We start from the raw sequence: 15,313 nt of genomic DNA on the forward strand, positions 1-15,313 counted from the left end.
AAGAGGTAACAGAAATGGCATGAAAGAAAGGTTTACATGTAGTCTATGCAGTGCAGACAGAGATGCGAGAGCTATTTGTCTGATCTTTCGGCTTGTTCAGATAATCCCATTACTGTGTATGCTGAGTGAAGGGGCCCTATTGGGAGTACAGTGTATGGAAATACCGGTTTTGATTTAATGAGGTTGCTCGCATCAGCGTAACATCAGCAATGTAAGAACGGAAATATAACAGGAAAAGTGTAAAGGGCGTTCGTCCAAGTTCAGAACAGAAACGAAGATTGGAAATGGGGCTCTAAGGAGTAATATAAATAAATAAAAACGTCTCAGGTAACGAATATCACATTTAAAACTGTACAATATATGCACCAAGAACAACGTTCTATGTTCCAGGTCTTTTATCTGTCTTGTCTAATGACTTCCCTCAGCGGGTTGTTAGCACTTGACAGCGGGTCTCAGAACGAGGAACTTTCTTACAATTCTGCATTCAAAGAAGGTCCATCAAGGTACATGATTGGCAATTTTCGTCATAATCCTCTCATTATTAACATCAGAATTGACAGCATAGAAGAGGTGCAAAATTCTATACACCTTACTTGAAGATTAGGAATGTCCCTTGAGCTAGGGTTTTACAATAAGGTCATTATACAGTAGTATCAGTTGTTGTGGCACATATTGTAAATATGATTCTCACCATAACCTACATTAAGAACGAGACTACACGGAAAAATATTTATTAACAGAGAAAAGCAATGCCCAGCATCTATTTGATAAATGCAGACGACAAGAAACAATGGTTACTTTTACAGTGCCTTAATACCAAGATATAACTGGGTATTTTGAAAAATGTATAGGCTATTATTAGAATTTAGATCGCCTACTTGGTGAAAATATATTGACATAAATTGATAAATAACGAATTTAGGATGTGGCTTGATTTAGATACGTTTGTGTTCATTGACATTAATTTGAAATTTTGATTAGCCTACGAATCAAAAAATTGAAAATGAAAATAACTATTGTTTTAATTAATGACGAACAATAAACATTAGTTAGTCAATCACAGTCGATGTGATAAGCCGAATTAATAGCCAAGTACCGTGGGCCGAATTAATAACCAAGTACCGTGGGCCGAATTAATAACCAAGTACCGTGGGCCGAATTAATAGCCAAGTACCGTGGGCCGAATTAATAACCAAGTACCGTGGGCCTATCACTGAATTAGATAGTTATGTCTAGGTTTTAAGGCACAGGAATCCAGGTGTGAATGAAGAAAAATAAAGCTTCATCACCACTGCACTAACAAAATAGTCCTTTCAATTATTGTAAATTTAGCACTTACCAATGTTCACACTTTTGGCAGTTTAAAACGTCTAACATTATATTTCTGTTGAATGCAACATTTTTGTATTTTTTTCCCGAATAGCCTAGTGCCTAGCAAATCTTTGTTTATTGTAAAAACAAATATTTAAGTGTTTGCTAATTAAGTTAGCCTAATTGTTTTGGAATTACCGTTATTTGTCCCCCAAATATTGGAGTCATAGATGGATGTATAAACTAACCACAGAGCAGAAAACATGAGCAACTGATCTTGTTTTAGAAGTTCCAGTGATGAGTTATCTGTTTAGTGAAGATTCCTCTCTCTGATCTGGTGATGGAACCGAGGTTTTACTCAGGACAGCTGCAGAATACGGCAAAAATCCACTCTCGGATCTTTGCCCAGATGCTGTGCAGGTGAAGTCAGAGTTGGTACTTCTGGAGCCTAGCGCACTGGCCGCTTGGCTGCTGTGACAACTGAGGCACGAGCATGGGCCAGTGGCTGATGGCGCGCTGACCGCGGCTGCACATGCTGCTGCTGCCGCTGCTGCTGATGCTGCCGCAGAGCTATTGAGGCCTGCGGGTGACTGATAAAGTCCTGGGTGCCTGAAGCCACAGAGAAGCTCTGGGCGTGAGTAAGGATGGGAGAGTGCACGGAAAGTATCGAGAGGGCGAATGGAGGTAGCGAAAGGTGACGATGCAGCACCAGACGCAGCTGCGGCAGCGGCAGCTGCTGTGACACCAACGTGCGGGTAATAGTGCAGAGGCATGTGGGAATGGAAAGGGTATGGTAGACTTCCGGTGGCTGCCGCGTGCGTCATCATGTAGGTGTAAAAGCTTGGATCTGCTGGATGGGGCCAAGACATCGCCAAACGTTGCCTCTTATCCTTCATCCGCCTGTTCTGGAACCATACCTACAGACAGAGAATTATCATTCATGTTTAATGGGACCCTATTCTATCCAACCCGCCTGGTAGCACAGTATTTACGCATTACAAAATACCGGGTCGACTCTCCATGCATTCTCCCAGTGTTCAGAATAGTCGTGTGTAGTATAACAAAGAAACTGCGTAAACATAGCTAATGTGCGTTTGATAGAATTACGGGTTTTAAACGTATAGGCCAATGTACATTTTTTTGTGAATGTTTATTTTTAGGGACCGCTCAACAAATCAGCAAGTTGAAGAAATGAAGTCCAACGAAGTGCCTCTGACAGTGATTTTTCAGATTCATAGATTCATTGCAGATTCATTTCAGACTATATTCGAGTAGGCCACCTGCTCACATTGTGAATTACCAACGGATTAGTTTATACGGGGGGGCTGTGTGTGTGTGTGTGTGTGTGTGTGTGTGTGTGTGTGTGTGTGTGTGTGGTGTGTGTGTGTGTGTGTGTGTGTGTGTGTGTGTGTGTGTGTGTGTGTGTGTGTGTTTTGATACATGAATGTTGATCAGCGTGTGTATCTGAATGTAGTGTGCATCTGAATATAATTGTAGCCTAGTCTATAGTCCTAACTATTTGTAAAACAATATTATTTGAATGAATATATTACGCACAGCTATATACATTAAAATGTGCATATAAGAGAACATACCTTTATTGTAGTTTCAGGTAGATTCAGTGATGCGGCCAGTTCACATCTTCTGGGTCTTGAGACATAATTTTCCCTGTAAAACTCTTTCTCCAGTCTTCCTATTTGTTCTCTGGTGAATGCAGTCCGGTACCTTCTAGTCTCGGCATTTGACATGTTTGAGCTCATTCCATTGCCGTTATGATTGGAAAGGGAGGATGAACTTGTGTTGGAGCCTCCAGAATTATTGTCAGAAAACCCTTTAGGAAATAAATATGCAAAGTTATTTGATAGTTTCATATAGGTTATATAAGAAGTTGTATTGTGTATACATTTCTTGATGTAATGTTTTCACGCGAGATGATGCCTATAAGATAAATGACAAATTAACAAGCAATTTTTTTCTAGCAATATCTGTGAAATATTTGAAAATGAAAGATACAAATATTAGCTAGTATTAGTTGTTGTATAAGCCTACATTATTATTATTGCTGTTGCTATTATTATTATTGTTATTACGATTATGTGTTCATTCTAATCCATTTTCGGTTTTAAGATATCATAGAATATACATTTCTCTGAAATGTTTATTTCGTCAGTAAATCTTAATTCAGAGTAAATGTTACCTTTGTTGTTGTTTTCCTTGTGTTGGCTCGGAGAGCGATGCGATGGGCATCCCACCTCCACATCACTGTTCATATCTGAGTCTTGAGAAACTTCTGGGTATAAGTGAATTTTCTTTCTGCTTTCTGAGGATGAAATCTCCGCGGAGGAAGTATTCTCGCTGTTGTGGTGGGTACCGAAAATACTGTCGATTTCGAACTTGCCTTTGGTTGGAATATCCCCTAGACTTCCATGAAGCGAGGCGGAACTTATTCTCGGGCTTAGGCGACCACTGTGCTGAGAATTTTCGAGGGCCTCCAACACTGAATTTCCAGCGGAGTCTGACAGGTTCGAGAGCCTTTTCCCAGGCACGGGACTGTGCAGACCTCTCTCCATCAGAATCATCTCTTTTCTTATCCTCTCCATCATTAAGCCTTCTAGAAAGAAACACAATTTCCAGGGCTGGTGCTCCGATGAGTTGTGGCGGAGCTAATCCGCATTCAGCTCAGCAACTGTCTCTAAATAATATAACACCTTTTTATGAGCGAGACGGGGGAAAAAATTGAAGAATGCCAATGCGAGCAATGAATGACTGTTTAAAATGACCCGTGCATCCTTTCTAGCCCAAAATGTCATTCATCAAAAAGTGGTTGCTGCTCGTCGTTAAGGTGCGCGTGACGCTGCTCGAATGATCATTTATTGTAACAGGTTTATAAGCAAATAAATACGAGAAGGCTGTCAGTTGATGATGGAGGCGGCCTGCGGTCAGACGAATATATATCCAAGTGGAGAGGAAGAGGAGAAGTGAGGAGTGGAGCGCGTGTCCCTGGGTTGATCTGAGTCTGCTTAAGATTGCTCTTGGGTTTGGCCTCTGGGGTGAAATTGACAGTCTGATTAATAAAATGAGCGCGGCAACATTTCCCTCTTCATTTAGGAATATCATTATGCTTTGATTCTCTATTGTTTCTCCCTTCTGTTCTCTTTGCCCCTCAGTCTGTTTGTCTTTCTCTTTTATTCTCACTTTCTCCATCGATAATTTCACTGAGGCATTCTCGAATGATACATTATTACTGAAAGTTATTTTGTGAAATCCATTTAATAGCATTTAAATGCGAGATATGATAGTGATAATTCTGAACCGAATTTCACTTTTATGATCATGTGAATTTGTTCTAATCATTTTTGCATGTTTGTTTTACACTCCTCACTGTAATAAAAATACATTTTGACATCATCATTACACTATATTTTAAACAATGCAGATAAAATAGGAAGTTATAACATATGCTTGGGATGTTAGCAGTTTCTTTAAAGGGGCAATATGCAGTTGCTACATGCATTTTTATACGTATAAATTAATTATACTGATTCTTGAAGAATATAACTAAATGCCTCATGAGCTTAGTTCAACTGTCGTACCCCATCATAACCCAAAATATAAGCTTGTTTTTTTTACTCCACTGTTTGTAAACAAATCAAATTTAAACAAACACTGTATAGCCTCAAAACATGGTTAAAAATATAATTTTTATATTATGGATGGTTAGTCCTTGAACCCATAACTCTGTCTGAATTTGAGAGTCGTTAAATTTTCCATCCCCATCCTTCTGCTTTTTACCCAAACAGTGGCAGGGAGTCGCTTTGTTATTGTTTCAACTGCGAATTGACCCTTTAAGGTAGTCTTATATTATCATCATTGCTTCAGTAGGCCTACCGAGTTAAATTATGCCTGACGAATACTTGTTTTTTTCTCATGTATTTGTTATTTTCAATCGTGGAATAATGATGTGTAATTGTGCTAATTTAAACCCCTCCTGATAAAATATTACCTATTTTACTGCAGATTTGGAGTTGTATTATAATCAGGCTTATTTTATATTATTTGGTGTCGTGCATATTTTAGAAATGATCCTATAGTCAAAGGTATATGTTGGACAGGCTGCAATTACATTGTGTTTGCTGTTATCAAAGATTGTGGTATTAGCCTAATATCGTGATGATTAGTCTCTCGATGTGCTGCCTGTAGATCTCTATTATTTGAAAAACTCGATTTAATGTTAAGAATACGTCGAGGTGATGCTCTGTCTCCTGAACAGTCTCAGATTTAGAGGGAGAATGCTCTTATAGCTAAGGTTATCGGGAATGGATATTGTATTCGGTAAGGTAATGTACCAGTGGGGCCTGGAAACGTCGTCTACCCGTCCTTTGGCGCCCCCCAGAGTTTCCCTGGATTATCACAACACTTGAGGCGGAAGTCCTTTCCGTGATGTACAAGGCTATACACTGTGTGATCCATCTCTTGCTAAAATCATATGGGCTAACCTTTTGGAGTCAATATGACGGGTTAAAAGAATTGTAGGCGCTCTGTACTGTGATCATTTTAAGCAATAAGGCCCGAGGAGGTGTGGTATATGGCCAATATACCACGGCTTTGGGCTGTTCATTATATAACGCAAATAAACGCAAATATAGGACGCAATGCGGAGTGCCTGGATACAGCCCTTAGCCGTGGTATATTGGCCATATACCACAAACCCCCGAGGTGCTTTATTGCTAGTATAAACTGGTTACCAACGGAATTAGATCAGTAGAAATAGGTGTTTTGTCATAACCATGGTATACGGTCTGATATACCACGGCTGTCAGCCAATCAGCATTCAGGGCTCGAACCACCCAATTTATAATGACAACTGTGTCATATGGGCTTCTTAAATATTTGTAGAAGTGGAATGGGAATTAGGGCATTCATTAAAAAACACAAACATTGTGGATGTTTTGAGAAAAATAAAGTGGACTAGCTCAATCGTTGGAATTAGAATACCGTTTTTTGATCTTAACAATGAACAATGGCCGATTTCATTGATGCATGAATAGGCTATTATATCACCTGATATAGCTGTCATTTTGTCAGTATAAAAGCCATGTAGCCTTCGTGTTTTTCCTTTACGATCCATGAATAGACTATTATGTCACCTGAAATAGGCTAGCTGTCATTTGTTAGTAAAAGCCGTATAGAGTATTGTAACAATACTCAAATATAACAATTATATATTCATGAAATTGCCTACAATGAAACAAATAGTATAATTATTGGTTGATTCATATTATGATGTGCTTATACAATCTGTAGTATTTGAATTTGTCAGACCAGAGGCATATTTATATCTAAATATATACTCGGTGTCAGATTTATTGTAGGCCTAGATGCATTAGCCACCATGATACTTAGGTGCTATCATTGGAATAATTCAGCGTTATCTATTTTATTTTAGACCTATTTAATTAACTTAAATTAAGGACCTCTATTCCCGAAAGCTCTTCATCAAGTATAATTGTTACACTTGTGACTCATTTATGATGTCCTTGAAGTTAGGTGGACAAACTCTGCTGTCTCACTTCTCTCAAGTTTTACAGTGAGACACCCGTTTGAGTAGAAGTCAAAGACAAAACCGTAGGTTGGAAAGCACAATTCGAAGTCGTTAAGGGATTCGTTTAAGGCCAGATGTGGCTAACACGCTGGAACTGGCTTTTGACTGGGGTGGATATTCAGTCTAGTCTCCACAATTTATGAATTCCTTTTCAATGCAAACTGATAGAGCCATCTAGTGATAACTTTATACCATTGCAGGCTACCACCCTTAAGAGCGGGGTCTGTGTGGTTGAAGGTTTAGCCGTCTCCTATTCATTAGCTTAACAGAACGCAACCATTGTGCCCCAAACGGGAGACTCACATCCAAAGCTCACATTCGACATTGACTGAGTTGACCGGTTAGGAATTCAACTAGTTTTGAATATTCATAGACACGTATATTATGTTTGTGACACTGTTGTTGCCTTCAGAAACACGGGATATATGAAGGAACTATAACCGTCTTCACTTTTGAAGTGCAGCTACGATGTGTGTTGCATGATTCCTGTTTCAGACCTTTCCTTACACTCTTAGAAAAAAAGGTTCCATATTGAACCAAAAAGGGTTATATCACTTGTTTCAGATATGGAACCATTAAAAGTTCTATATAGGACCCTTGTATATCGTTCTTTGATCAGAACCCTAGGGATCCTTCTTCACTGAACCAACATTGGTTCCAGATAGAACCATGTATGGTGTCATTCATGAATTGTGGCTTCTAATGAAGAGTAATATTTCTAGCTAAGAATAGCCTACAATATATTAAACAATTAAACTATGGACAAAATAATACCAGCATAGTTTAGAGATTGTAATTATATAGATGCGGTAAAGAGATCAATGGAACGCAGACCCGTGGGATTGAAAAAGGATGGCGGAATAACGCACATTCAAAAAATCTGGGCCTCGTTTCACATAGCCTTTGTAGCGTTAAGACCATCGTTAGAACCATATTACGATGTATATTTAGTAGTCGCTGTTTCTCAGAGCCTTCGTCAGTAACGTTGCTCTTAAAAACCTTCGCACATCTACGAGTGAACCAGGCCGCTTGTAGAGCAGCCCAAATGCATCGTTTTTTGCCTTTCTGCGTCACTTTATTCATACATGAACAACGCTAAACATAGAATCAAGATGTTTAGGCTAGGTAGGCTATCTGTCTGACTGTGACCGCGGATAACTTCAGAACGAAGTTGACCACAAATACAAAGTTGCCAAAGTATTTGCAATTGTTACAAACAAGTGAAAGATAAAACGATGTTTGAAATAAAAAATTTGAAGACTGCTTTAAAATGTAAGTACATGGCCCTATAGACCTATATTTAAATCATATTGAAATCATATTGCGTTGTATTTTTCCACGGGGGTACTGTTTGTAATAGGTTTAATGATGTGTGACAAGAGTTGGGCAATTACGTGCGCAATCTGTGATTTAGCCTAGTGAATTATTATTGGGTAAGCATAATAAGCCACCTCCATATTTGCAGCTACAGGTAGTAATATCTCGCTAGGAGCTGATCCGTTTTCAGTGTTGTGGAATAAATCTAATGTTAAGGTAAAATATGAGTGGAGAAGGCTGGGCCCAGTTTCCTTATAGTGACGGAATTTAGGCATAGAAGTGTTCTAACCAGTAGAGGTGCGTGGGTAAAATCACTTGAGAAGCCAAGTCCCCCTCCAAAAATATATTACAACCTATGTGTTGTGATAATTGCGTTGTTTGCTCCATAACCTGTTAATTCATATGCCTTGCGATTGTGATTTATAGGCCTAAAGGCCGAGACAATAAGAAGACACAGTGGCAGAATACATTCAACCACACCCTTGTTATATCACAAAACCCGATAGCAACCTCTGTCAAGTGAAGTCCACAAAGCATATTGCATGTACAGTAACAGACAGTTACATGATCTACAGCATGGTCAAGCAAGTACATTTTTCAGACGTTTTTGGACCACTAAACAACTATTGATTTGGAACCACAGAGAGTTACCGTAAGTCGCAAAGAAAACAGGAGCTGCACCCACTATTCCAGTACCATTTCAACTTCAACAATTCAAAATCATGCTTAGTCGAATACAGTGACATCTAAAAGATACCCAATACAATTTAGTTCAATCAACGTAAGCTAAGCTAAATATGATGTGGTTGTCCATGGTTCTGATTTCTGTGTGCATGTGTGTGTGTGTGTGTGTGTGTGTGTGTGTGTGTGTGTGTGTGTGTGTGTGTGTGTGTGTGTGTGTGTGTGTGCGCGCGTTCGTGCAAGTAGAAAAACATGTTGTCTAACCCTACATGCAGAGAAACGCCAATGTCATCCTCCTCTCTTTCATGTTTATGAAACTGTTTATCACTCTGTCATACAGTACACGCTTTTATTTTTTGTTGTCCTAGGCTACCTAGCTAAAATTGTTACTCGCTAGCCTAACTTCCATTCATGGGCAACATTAATAGTTAACATTAGCCTTCTACATCTAGCTACATATTGAACTTCCATCCTCTCAGGCCAGGGGTACAACAATGTATGAATTAACTCTTAATGGTTGGATCAGAATCACCATTATAATCATTGACCAGTATGGACAATTAAGTATTCTTATATTCTTATATTCTTATATTCTTTGGACACTGTGTTAACAACCCTCCAGGCGAGCTTCAATGCCGTACAACTCTCCTTCTGTGGCCTCCAATTGCTCTTAAATACAAGTAAAACTAAATGCATGCTCGTCAACCGATCGCTGCCTGTACCTGCCCGCCTGTCCAACATCACTACTCCGGACGGCTCTGACTTAGAATATGTGGACAACTACAAATACCTAGGTGTCTGGTTAGACTGTAAACTCTCCTTCCAGACTCACATCAAACATCTCCAATCCAAAGTTAAATCTAGAATTGGCTTCCTATTCCGCAACAAAGCATCCTTCACTCATGCTGCCAAACATACCCTTGCCAAACTACCAATCCTCGACTTCGGTGATGTCATTTACAAAATAGCCTCCAATACCCTACTCAATAAATTGGATGCAGTCTATCACAGTGCCATCCGTTTTGTCACCAAAGCCCCATATACTACCCACCACTGCGACCTGTACACTCTCGTTGGCTGGCCCTCGCTTCATACTCGTCGCCAAACCCACTGGCTCCAGGTCATCTACAAGACCCTGCTAGGTAAAGTCCCCCCTTATCRCAGCTCGCTGGTCACCATAGCAGCACCCACCTGTAGCACGCGCTCCAGCAAGTATATCTCTCTGGTCACCCCCAAAACTAATTCTTCCTTTGGCCGCCTCTCCTTCCAGTTCTCTGCTGGAACGAACTACAAAAATCTCTGAAACTGGAAACACTTATCTCCCTCACTAGCTTTAAGCACCAGCTGTCAGAGCAGCTCATAGATTACTGCACCTGTACATAGCCCATCTATAATTTAGCCCAAACAACTACCTCTTTCCCTACTGTATTTATTTATTTATTTATTTTGCTCCTTTGCACCCCATTATTTCTATCTCTACTTTGCACATTCTTCCACTGCAAATCAACCATTCCAGTGTTTTACTTGCTATATTGTATTTACTTCGCCACCATGGCCTTTTTTTGCCTTCACCTCCCTTATCTCACCTCACTTGCTCACATTGTATATAGACCTGTTTTTCTACTGTATTATTGACTGTATGCTTGTTTTACTCCATGTGTAACTCTGTGTTGTTGTACATGTCGAACTGCTTTGCTTTATCTTGGCCAGGTCGCAATTGTAAATGTGAACGTGTTCTCAACTTGCCTACCTGGTTAAATAAAGGTGAAATAAAAGTAAAATGACCATCAAAATCACTATCTCCATCCATGGCTAATTTAGGAAAGGGCTAATTTGAGCTAGCTTGCTAGCTAGCCAACGGAGGAGAACAACACAATGAGATGCAACAGTTCAAGTTTTTCTGTGAATGATTTATGCTCTCAATGGGATTTGATAGGAGTGACGCCAAATCCAAGTTTGCTTCCCTTGACACTTTTTTTTTGGTGGGCCAGGACCATTCGCAGCTGAGCTCGCTAAGTTTAGCTCAACGCTGATTGTCAAATTGTTTATACTTTTTTTGTCAAGGGAGGCCAGATGCTCACTTGCTTCCCTTGCCTTCAATGCTGCGGACGGCAACACTGTCATACTCGTTTGGACCAGACAGCATCAGTTAGGTGGCCTACACATAGAGAGACATAGGGGTGCTGTTTCGCTCGCTCGGGTGTTTTCTCCAGTGAGATACATTCAGCCTCTAGCAAATTGAAGGAAAAATATGAAACACAGAGAGACAAAATATATATTTTTGTATGTTTGTATTGGTCAATTTTTTTGGGAAGCCTGACTTCCCTCGGCTTCCATGAATACACGCTTACAGAAATCGGTGGTGGTAGTCAGTCGTTTTGAACTGTAATGCAGTTAATTGGCGATGATGACATCAAATCGAATATATTTTAATTTGCCACATGCACCGAATACAATAGGTGTAGACTTTATTGTAAAACGCTTACTTACGAGCCCTTTCCCAACAATGCAGAGTTAAAAACTAAGAACATGAGCACAAAAAGCAACAACTAAATAGAAACACAATAAAATAACAATAATGAAGCTATATACAAGGAGCACGTGTACCGAGTCAATGTGCTGGGGTATGAGTTGTTGAGGTGATTGAGGTAATATGTACATGTAGGTAGGGGTAAAAGTCACTAGGCAATCAAGATAGATAATAAACAGATTAGCAGCAGGGTGTTTGAAGAGAGAGAAAGAGTGTGTGGTGTGTGTGTGTTGTGTGTGTGTGGTGTGTGGTGTGTGTGTGTGTGGTGTGTGTGTGTGTGTGTGGTGTGTGTGTGTGTGTGTGTGTGTGTGTGTGTGTGCGTGCGTGCGTGCGTGTGTGTGTGTGGGTAGAGTGAGTCCGCAAAATAAATAAGGGGGTCAATGCAAATAGTCCGGGTAGTCATTTGATTAACTGTTCAGCAGTCTTATGGCTTGGGGTTAGAAGCTGTTCAGGAGCATTTTGGTACCAGACTTGGTGCTCCAGTACCGCTTACCATGCGGTAGCAGAGAGAACATTCTATGACTTGGGTGGCTGGAGTCATTGACAATTTTTAGTGCCTTCCTCTGACACCATCTGGTATCGAGGTTGTGGATCGCAGGGAGCTTGGCCCCAGTGATGTACTGGGCCATACACACTACCCTCTGTAGCGCCTTGTGGTTGAATACCAAGCAGTTGCCATATCAAGCTGTGATGCAGCCAGTCAAGATGGTGCAGCTGTAGAACTTTTTGAGGATCTGAGGGCCCATGCCAAATCTTTTCAGCCTCCTGAGGGGGAAGAGGTGTTGTCGTGCCCTCTTCATGACTGTGTTGTTGTGTTTGGACCATGTGATGTGGACACAAGGAACTTGATGCTCTCAACCGCTCCACTACAGCCCAATCGATGTGAATGGAAGCGGGCTTGGCCCTCCATTTCCTGTATTCCACAATAAGCTAATTTGTCTTGCTAACGTTGAGGGAGAGGTTGTTGTCCTGGCATCACACTGCCAGATCTCTGACCTCCTCCCTGTAGGCTGTCTAATTGTTGCCTGTGATAAGGCCTACCACTGTAGTATCGTCTGCAAACTTAATGATGGTGTTGGAGTCGTGCGTGGCCACATAGTCATGGGTGAACAGGGACTACAGGAGGGGACTAAGCACGCACCCCTGAGGGGCCCCAGTGTTAAGGGTCAGCGTGGCAGATGTGTTATTGCCTGCCCTCACCACCTGGGGGTGGCCCATCAGGAAGTTAATGATCCAGTTGCAGAGGGAGCTGTTTAATCCCAGGCTTCTTAACTTGGTGATGAGCTTGGAAGGCACTATGGTGTTGAACGCTGAGTTCAATAGAGATTGCGTAATCTGTGGAACTGTTGAGGCGGTATATGAATTGCAGTGGGTCCAGGGTGTCTGGGATGATGGTGTTGATGTGAGCCATGACCAGCCTTTCCAAGCATTTTATGGCTACAGATGTGAGTGCTATGGGGCAATAGTCATTTAGACAGGTTACCTTGGCTTTCTTGGGCACAGGGACTATGGTCTAGGTATTACAGACTGGGTCAGGGAGAGGTTGAAAATGTCAATGAAGACACTTGCCAGCTCGTCAGCGCATAGTCTGAATGTGTGTCCTGGTAATCCGTATGGCCTTGTAACCTTGTGAATGTTAACCTGTTTAAAAATCTTACTCACATCGGCTACGGAGAGTGTGATCACACAGTCGTCTGGAACAGCTGATGCTCTCATGCATAGTTCAGTGTTGCTTGCCTTGCAGAGAGCATAGAAGGCATTTAGCTTGCGTCACTGGGCAGCTAGAGACTGGGTTTCCCTTTGTAAAAGACATGAACGTGTATTGGGACTGACACAAGCATTATACTCAGATTTTTTACCTCAACATAGTGTGGAATACACATATAAATAATAGCCTAAATGTAGACAAATTTTGCTGGGGGACAACAGAGGTGTCATGCCCATAGGTGGCACAGGTGCACTTGTCCCCTCAGATTTGTCCTGTTAAAATAATAATAATAATCATTATCTTTTTGTAATACTACTAGCCACTTAGCAATTTTATGAAGTTGGCAATCTCCCAACACTATAATTAGCTACCGAAAAGCCATTTCAGGCTATCAATCAAGTTAGTTAGACAAGCTAGCTACTCTATCTTAGCTGGCATGCCTGCTGGCAAGGTTGGTAGACTTTATAAAAGCAAGCAAAAACTAAATGTACTGAATAAGACACATTCCTTTCAATCTTTTACCCAGATTTCAGCAGAGATGCAGAGAAGCATATTTAGTTTATTTAAAATAAAAAAAAGAACCACCCATCAGGAGGATACAGACAGCTCAAGAGGTATGCAGAGATATGCAGAAAAATATAAAAAATGTTTTTACATAGAATTAAATCGAATGAGTATGACTCTAGATTGCAGGAAGAAGCTGTTTCAGGTTTTTGAAAAATGCAAAATTCTCAAATTTACGGACCGGGGGCGTAGCCCCCCTACTGACTACCCCCCAGTCATCTTCACTTACTTTGTGCCCACTCAGAGTTTTGGGGTGCATGACGCCCCTGGGGGGCAATGAGGAGATTTGGGATCTTTCCCCCACAGCATCTTTCCCACACGCGTTTTAATGGCATTTCCATTGTTTTGGTCGAGTTCCGTTGACATCTTTACCGCATCTATGCAAACATACTGAAGTTTGGAAATATGCACTGATGGCCAGGGAGGGATCTTTGTTTGAATGATGACCTATGTCAATCTTGGTACCAACTCTGGCAGACTTCTTTACAGAACAGTACGCCTACAGTAGCTTATGGGTTGTTGCCTGGCTGGTTCCTAAGAAGAAGAAAAAAGGAGCAAAATCATGAGTTAATCTGCTAAAATGAAGACAAAATGCTACGCAGATACAGTATAATTATTAGGATGTAGAAGAACAATTTACATGCAGTTGTTGTCAGCAGCAGCAGAAAGAGAGATCCTCTGCCTCTGATAGTTGGGTTACTGTCAGACAGTAAAACATAGATAGTATTTTAAAAGTAATGTAGGCTAATGATTAACTAGGCTATTGAATCACCAAACCTTATTATAAATAATTTATTATAAATAATTTAGATAGCTACGTACCTCCTTTCAGTCAGCCCACTGCCCACCACGTGCGTTCAACAGAGGTCAGCAACAGCAACAGAGGTCAGCAACAGTAATGTCTTCATGAAACATCTGCCCTCATCTGGCTCAACACTGAAATTCTGAAATAAAATAACAATTAGACAATTGACAATGTCATGCTGTAGTCTATAGCTCTATTTGGCATATTCAATAACAAACATGTACATTTATTTGTAATAGCTAGCTAGCTATCTTCTGAAGTGGCTAATTAAAGTAGCCTATCCCATAAGCTTTTTCCTGTCTAGCATTAGCTGATTCTGAAATAACCTTATCTACCTAGCCTTTAGTTCATTATATGATTATGGCCCAATGTGTTTCAATTAAATAATCAACTTTGCTTAACTTAATAAATGTAAAAAATGACGTGCATTTTGGTAGGGTATTTGCAACAACCTTGCTCCTGCGTCTTCATGCTGGAATGGCCGTTGATGCCTATATAGAACGCCATTATTTTTGTTTTAATCTAAGAGTGTATACTTTTATTAAACGCATTATTTCCACTTGCTTCTATGTAGCATTTAGTTTGCAACAGCAGAGGTTTGTATGAACCTTGCTTTCTGCCACTTAGACCTCGGCAACAATGTTGCAAAATATGATTTCGATCTCCCCCTGCCTGTTTCCGGACGAGACAGCTAGCCTTTTTTCTGACCAGGCGAAATCATGCATCAATATGGATATACCTGACAATGCTAAAAAAAAACGACTAAAACAAGTGAAAATGCAGCTAGTTAGCTGT

The 15,313-nt window shown here is 40.5% G+C and overlaps 1 protein-coding gene across 1 annotated transcript in view; it reads right to left on the reverse strand.

Moving 5' to 3' along the window:
* evx2 (even-skipped homeobox 2) overlaps positions 1-4,363 on the reverse strand; it is a 5,027-nt gene extending 664 nt beyond the window's left edge. The window contains exons 1-3 of the mRNA XM_024003672.2: positions 3,509-4,363; positions 2,907-3,142; positions 1-2,228 (exon numbers count right to left, since the gene is read on the reverse strand). The exon at positions 1-2,228 is cut by the window's left edge and continues 664 nt beyond it. Of these exons, the coding sequence (XP_023859440.1) occupies positions 1,614-2,228; positions 2,907-3,142; positions 3,509-3,914 (1,257 nt within the window). The 5' untranslated portion in view covers positions 3,915-4,363 and the 3' untranslated portion in view covers positions 1-1,613. The remainder of the gene's footprint in view (positions 2,229-2,906; positions 3,143-3,508) is intronic.
* Between the last annotated feature and the right edge of the window lie 10,950 nt (positions 4,364-15,313).

The sequence above is a fragment of the Salvelinus sp. IW2-2015 genome, linkage group LG2 (assembly GCF_002910315.2).
Source record: "Salvelinus sp. IW2-2015 linkage group LG2, ASM291031v2, whole genome shotgun sequence".
In the NCBI taxonomy this organism is placed as follows: domain Eukaryota; kingdom Metazoa; phylum Chordata; class Actinopteri; order Salmoniformes; family Salmonidae; genus Salvelinus; species Salvelinus sp. IW2-2015.